This window comes from Sarcophilus harrisii, chromosome 2 (assembly GCF_902635505.1).
Source record: "Sarcophilus harrisii chromosome 2, mSarHar1.11, whole genome shotgun sequence".
In the NCBI taxonomy this organism is placed as follows: domain Eukaryota; kingdom Metazoa; phylum Chordata; class Mammalia; order Dasyuromorphia; family Dasyuridae; genus Sarcophilus; species Sarcophilus harrisii.
Window position 1 is genome coordinate 481,296,336 of NC_045427.1, and position 7,357 is coordinate 481,303,692.

The 7,357-nt window shown below is 39.3% G+C and overlaps 1 protein-coding gene across 1 annotated transcript; it reads right to left on the minus strand.

The window, feature by feature from the left end:
• Nucleotides 1-254: 254 nt before the first annotated feature.
• TOR1A (torsin family 1 member A) lies at nucleotides 255-7,357 on the minus strand. Its single transcript, XM_012553936.3, has 5 exons — nucleotides 7,089-7,357; nucleotides 4,457-4,722; nucleotides 3,290-3,465; nucleotides 3,075-3,202; nucleotides 255-1,644 (listed from the first exon to the last, which is right to left on the minus strand). Exons 1-5 carry the CDS (start codon nucleotides 7,267-7,269, stop codon nucleotides 1,394-1,396), a joined length of 1,002 nt encoding a protein of 333 aa, XP_012409390.2. The 5' UTR covers nucleotides 7,270-7,357; the 3' UTR covers nucleotides 255-1,393.

Sequence of the window (7,357 nt, forward strand, 5' to 3'; positions counted from 1 at the left end):
TGAGTTCTAGATAACTGTCTTTTAGATGCAATTCCTAGAAACTTATTACCAAAAGGAGGGTGTATCTCCATGAAGCAAAGTTTTCTTCTAAAATGCGTCATATTTAATCTCAACTATTTCCAGCTATCAAACAAATGTTCAGAATTTTTCTCTTCATTCTAACCCAGTAGTTTATAGATCTTAATGATGTGTGAAGTGTACAAGGCAAGGCTTTCAGGGTTTATTGTTTTCCCTGAAGAAATGTATTCACAGACTAGAAAATCAAATTTTATTGAAAAACCAGTTATTTATAAATAAAAACACTATCCTCAGCATCTTTATTAGATGCATGTAAATTTCCAAGCCAAGGAAGAAGATGGTTTTGTTAATCCCTTTATCATAAAAACAAAAACTGGCCATTGTAGAAGGGCTTTAAAATGTGGCAGAATTCACCACATAAATAAGGAAAGCAGGTACATAAAGAGTACAATTGCTCTTCCTTCGGAGCAAGGCATCATGAGTAAAAAGTGAGACACAAATGGGATGTTATTTGGCCTTCCTTTTCATAATGTTTCTAGTCATATACTGGAAACATTCAAAATGCCATGTTACTTTCATTTGAAGAACAATACTGTTTTTACAAACTCACTGTTTCAGTTCTTATAAGTTTTGCTAATTACCAGTTTTAGTACCACTGCAATGAACTTACTTGAAAAGACATTTTAAGGCTTTTTGTGACACATGTACAGCCTCAAAAGTTCATCTTCTCAAGTATTTTTCCTTTTTTTAAAAAACTCGGCTCCTGGGGGCAGAAGTGACAATTTCAATTACCCTCTTCTCACAGGTGGCTTTCTCTCTATTCCTGTCCGTGGGCTACACTAATACAGATCTAAGAAATGCCTTCCAGATTACTGATGCTTCTGTACTAAAGACATGATCATCATCAAGTTGGGGTTTGTTGTTTTTGTAAACTCTTAAAAAACTTCAAAATTTAGACTCTCTAAGCATAATTTCTCATGATGTTAAAAACTATTTTGAGTCAACTCATATTTTTCATAAAACTTACTTGTCTTCTTGAAACAGAAACTTGTAATTTAAAACTTGATTTAAAAAAAATCATAGGCACTGTTATAAACATGTTAAATAATGGATGACTCCTTTCATTAGTGCTGTTCCCATATAAGTGAGGGAGGCAGATCCAGGTTTTTGAAAAGGTTCGATGGGTACTGCAGATTCTTCTGAATAAAAAATGCAAGGAGAAATCCCCCTTTTTTTTTTTTTTTTTTTATAAAAGACTTAAAATTCATTTTCCTCCTCATCTAGGAAAAGGAATTTGGAAAAAGAAAAAAAAACCCGAAGTGTTTCCATTTTGAGTACTTTCTTTTTCAATGCAAATAAATCTATCGTGAAATATTTAGTCATCGTAATAATAATCCAACTTAGTATATACAGTTTTGCAGCCTTTATCAGAGAAAACTCTCTCCTCTTTGGGGAAGAATGTCATCTCCTCTGCTACTCTAGTTACAATCTCTTCATCAACTTCATAGCCACGAGATTTCATTTCAACTCTGATGCACATTTTCAGATGCTTGTATTCCAGAGGTAGAAATGGAACAAAATAATCAATGAGGTTTCGGTCAATTAGGCTACTGTGCCAAAAGCCACCTGGAAAAAAGGGAAACAAAGTCAGTACTGGTGAAAATTAGCATTCTTCTGGGAAAGGAGTACTGGACATGGATTACAATTCTCATCTCATATATGCCAGACCTGTGACCTTGAGCAAATCACTTAACTGAGGAAGCTAGACCTGTTTCCTCATCTGTAAAATTAGGGATTAGAACAGATGACCCATACAGAATTCTGTGTAGTCAGGGAATAACAAAGTCACTATTCCTGCATATTCTGTGGCCTAAATATCACCACTTGGCCCATACCTTAGAAGATTGGAAAGAAAGAAAAAAAGGTTCCATATGGATTGCTTTTTTCATTTTCAAGAGGCAGAGAACTGATGGAATGCTTCTCAATTGTAAGATGATTGAAAAAATTATGGTATAACAGCACCATTAAAACAAACATATCTGAAGGACTTAAGAACTCTGGACAATGCAGTGACAAATCCTGGCTACACAGTACTAATAATGAAGCCTGCTACCCACCCACAGACAGAGGAAGGATGAACTTGGAACACAAAATGAAACAAGCATTTCTGGATCTGGCTATTGTATTTGTTAGCAAGATTTTGTTAATGTTATTTTCAGTTAAAGAGCAGAGAGTTGGAGGGAGTGAAAATATGTTTATTAATTTTTTAAAAATAAAAGTTTAAAAAAATCAAGGGACAGAATCTGATTCAAGTTCTAGAAAGTTAGTTAGGAATGTAAAAATAATTCTAGATGAAGAAGTGCACATATCCAATTCACTAGAGCTGTTATAGCCCAAGAAAATTCCTTTTCTTCCACAGTGAAAAGATTTAAAATAAGAAAATAAAAAACTATGAAAATTATTCTAAAATATTTTAGCAGCTCTCTTTGTGGGGGCAAAGAACTAGAAATTGGAGGAATGCTCATCAGTTGGGGAATAGCTAAAAAAATTGTAGAATATGATTGTGATGGAATACTACTGTGCTGTAGGAAATGAGAAGGTTGACTTTGGATGGAAAGATTTGCATGAAATACTGAAGACTGAAATTAGCAGAACCAAGAGAACACTATGTAAAATAACAGCAATATTACTCACAAAATAACTTCAAAAAAATCTAGCTATTCTGAGCATATAAATATTCAAATCAATTACAAAGGATCTATGAGGAAGTACAAATAATATCATTCTTATATGTATCATCTATATACACACATATATATACATATATAAATGTGTGTGTATGTATCTGTGTCAAATGATGGTATTCTCAAATGCAGAGTGGGAAGGGAAGGCAGGAAGCAGTTTAGACTAAAATGTAACAAATAAAAAAAGGATAAAAACTATGAACATTTCCAAATGTACAGACTAAAGTCTCAAACATTCTAGACATGGAGAAAATAAAGTCCCCTCCCCAACCCATATATACAAAACACAGTCACACACATACTGCTACTTACTATTCTTGTTATTGAAGACTGACACAGATAAGGCTTGTTCTACATCTTTCAACTTGATTTCCTCTCTCTGCTTTCCACTTCTCCAAAAATCTAAAGCTATATCTGTTATTCTTTCAGCTCCTGCATTGCTGTGAAACATATACAAAAATAAGGACTTATTTTAGTTGCTTTTAAGACACTTCAGAATTCTTTATTCCTTCCAAATCTCATCTTACCTGAGAAAGATGAAGATGGCTTTCTGATAGGAGACCCCATCTATCAAATCATAATAGTCAAGGAATGGCTTGATAGCATCTATAAGCCCTGCATGCATCTTATCCATTTCATCAAATATGAAGATAGACCTTGCACAGGCACTCACATTGCCCCGAATCCACAATTGTAACTGGTCCTGGATTACAAGAAGCCAAAAATACTCAAGAGGAGACTTCAATAAGAATTACATATAAAACATATATGAATGTTACCCCAGAAGTAGCTAAAATATCTAAGGAATCTTTCTTTTATTGATAGTACTTCAATGCCATGCCAATCTTTTTTTTCCCCTTTTGTCATAATTAGAGAAGAGAGAGGGAAGAATATGATCCTGTGTATTTTAATGAGGAAAACATAGTCTACTGAGTTATAGTATGATAATATTCTATTGATTATCTGGAAATAAAACATTTTAAGTTCAAATTGGATACCATTAGTTGTAAAAGAAAATAAAGCACACTAAAGAATAACCTAGTGAACTAAAAATAGTGGAAAGACTTCTATTATTTATGACCTTAGAACAGTAATACCAGTATATCTATACCAGTGAAAGAAATAATGAAGAAAATCAAAGTATTCTTACCCATTCTCAAAGACAAAAAAAAAAAACCAAACTCCCCCAAAACTTTTGGTAGTGAAATCAAACAAACAAGTTATAGAAATGGTACAACATGAAAGAGGCTCTACTGGAAGAAGTTATGAGTTCTAATCTAGCTTTGTAATTAACTAGATACATGAGTAATAAATAACTTCCCCACTTTGGACCTCAGTTTTCTCAGATGAAAAATGAGGGACTTCTTTGCCAATTGAATCCCTAAAGTGGGATTCTTCCAGTGCTATATTCTATTCCTAACTTGAATGTTAATCTTACCAATTCAGCATAAAGGACACTTCTACAAAGCTCTAACAGCTTAATTGCTTGTGTATCAAATATACATACCACCACCCAAATTCTATAATTTTTAGGAAGGTGCAAAATACAATATAAAACTGACATCTAGAAAGAAATCCTCAGAGATCATTCATTTTTTTCAATATATTATCTTATGAAAGTCACTGCCACCCACACGAAATCTTCAAAGACCAACCCCTGTGTAGTAAGAAAGAATTCCAAATTGTCTTCTTGCCTTATACTGTGTGATGTTCCCAGCATGTGGAAAGTGCAATGTAGCCACAAATAGATGTACATAATCACTGTTAAGTCCACCCTCATAAATATGCTCGGCTATGATTTTGCTGACAAAATTTTTCCCTGTGCCAGTCCATCCATGAAGGGAGAGGGTAAGAGGTTTCTTGGTCTTCGGGTTACTTATGAACCCAGACACAGCATTTAAAATCACTTTCTTTGCAAGGTGCTGTCCAAAAAGCTTGCTGTCAAGGTCCTTCTGCAATGCTGAGGAAAAAGCAAAACTTGTCATGTGCAAATAATCAACTGGTTTGCAGATTAGACAAAACATACTCCTAACTAAGGGTTGGTTTGGATCTTCTGGAATGCAAACCAGTTCTGACTAGCAGTTGGCTGAAATAACCTGATTCTTCAGCCCCCCCAAAATACTATGGAATACTTCCCACCAGACCCCTTGCTGTTGTTCCCTGCTGCAAACTTCCTGGGCCCCATCTATACCATGCCACATCATCTACCTTTTTCAAACAGGAACAAAAACTGTCATGAGTTTGCCAAACAGGACTCTGCCTCCTCAAAGTCTACATCACATGTGAGGATTAAATACCCAAATTTAATCCTACTTTACTGCCCTCCTCAGTTCAGGAAGAAAACAGGGCTCCAGTGTACCATTGAATAACTGAGGCAAGACTCTTTCAACATCTTTCCTCTTTTCAATTAAGAAGATATTTCTATTTTCTCTTGCAAAGAAGGTTGAAGCAGGGTCTCCCCTTTTCCCAAACATAGAACCTCCCCCCTTTTTTTTGTTGGAGGCAGGAAGCAGTTCCCCATCTTGATTCCCAACCTCCTCCCCACAAAATCTCTACACTTCTCACGAGCCTCTACTACTTTTTTCATGACAACCAAACTATTTTTCCCCTTGACCTTACCAGGTACCACTGATCCTCATCCAATCTCCAACTTTCACTTTTCTCTGATCTCTCTCCTTGAGGAAGTACAACACAATGGGAAGACTACTGGACTTGGGAGTCACCCTGTTTTAATTCTAACTTTGTTACTTTAATAATGGCTCACATTTCTAGATTACAAAGTGTTTTCCGGACATTATGAGATGATGTTTTTTTTTCTTTTGTTTCTTTCATATGTAAAAGGGAACTTTTGGTGCGGAAAATCCCTTCATTGATATAGGTGGGCAACTCTGGTTATTCATAGCCATACAATTTTCTAGGAAACTAGGTTAAGTGACATGCCCAGGTCATACAGGACTTGAACCTTTCGACTCCAAGGCTAGCCTTTACCCACTCCATCATTCTTGCCTTTCCAAAAAGTGATCTCTGCCAAGAAGCACGGCCAGGTCTTGGGCAGGCTAATTATGACTAGTTCTCACCAAGGAAGAGCGCGGCCCCAGACCTGTCAAACTGGACAAGTCATGCTATTTCACTCAGGCTTCTTCCTCTTTAAAACTACGCTAACATTAAACCTAATATAAAATATAAAACCTAGTCCAACAACTCTCTCCCCTCTCTTTCTACTTCTTTCTTTGGCAACTATCATCAAATCAATACCACCATTTTTTTCTGGAAAGGACTTGCCAAACAGGCATCTATTAAATACTGCTCCAGGCCCCATGCTGGGTGTTGGGTAAAGAAATACACAGAATGAAACAATGTCTACTCATAAGGAGTTTACATTTTAACGGGGAGAAACAAGTTCGTGTAAATATATAGGGAACAAACATAAGGAGAGTAAATACAAAGTAGTTTGAAAAGAGAGGCCACTAGGATGGGGGGAATCAGGAAAAGTTCCCAAACTGCAACAGAGAGAGGTCCTGGGAGGCAGAGGGGGCACTCCAGACACGGGGGAATGCCCAGGGCGAAGGCCCACTCCAGGACTCACTAATTACCTCCCCCTCCTCCCCCCAGCCATCACCCTAAAACCCTTCCAGTTACAAAGCAGGCTCCCCAGGGCTCTGTATGTTCCTGTTCCTCTCGCAGCTAGGGGGCGCTGTGTGTACCCCCAGCAAGTCCCTCAGTTTCTACATCTGTAAACTGGGGACAACAACAGCACCTCCCTCCCAGAGTGACGTTAAGAATAAAACACGCTTAAAGCGCTAAATGCAAGCTATGGTTACGATTTATGCATTCCTCTATTCACACATGTATTCAGAAGTTTCTGAATCTGGATTCTAACCTGAGTCTCAGGTCTCTATCCAGAGCCACAGTTCTCTCTAGCAAACACAATGTCTCTCCGACCACTGGGGTACTCTCGGGCCCGTGATTCGTCCTTGCTAAGGGACCTCAGTTTCTCCATCCGTTCAAACGAAAGGACTGAACTAAATATGCTCCAAAGGTCCTTCCCAGCTCTCTAAATCCTCCAAGGGGGGCTCCGCTTCCTCCCCACGTCAGAGACTGGGGGTCTCTCGGGCCGGAGTCCAGCAATAGATGCTTCCTGGTCCCCCTGAATTAGTTTCCAGGGAGCACTGCTCGTTTAGTCCCCATCGCTCCACTGAGTGGGTGAATAAACTGAGCCTGAAGAGAGGCAAGGTGAGGAGCCCTGCGGCTATCGCCCGTCTCTCGTCTCCCCCTCCCCCCCTCCGCTGCCGCCACCTCGCGTCCCAGACCCCGGGCTGGCCCTACCCTCGCGGCTCAGGCTCCTCTTCCGGCCGCAGCACTCGGTGAAGAGGCAGTAAAGGCGCGGGTAGGAGATGTAGCCGGTGAGCACGCCGGCCAGGGCCAGCCCCAGGCTGATGGGCTCCACCGCCTGCACCAAGGACGGCGCCAGGAGCAGCAGGCCCAGGGCGGCCCGGACCAGCTTCATGCCCGGACCCGCACTGAGCCGAGCCAAACCGAGCCCGCCTTCCCGGCCGCGGCTTCAGCCGGTGCCAGTGACAGGCTGCCGCCGCTTC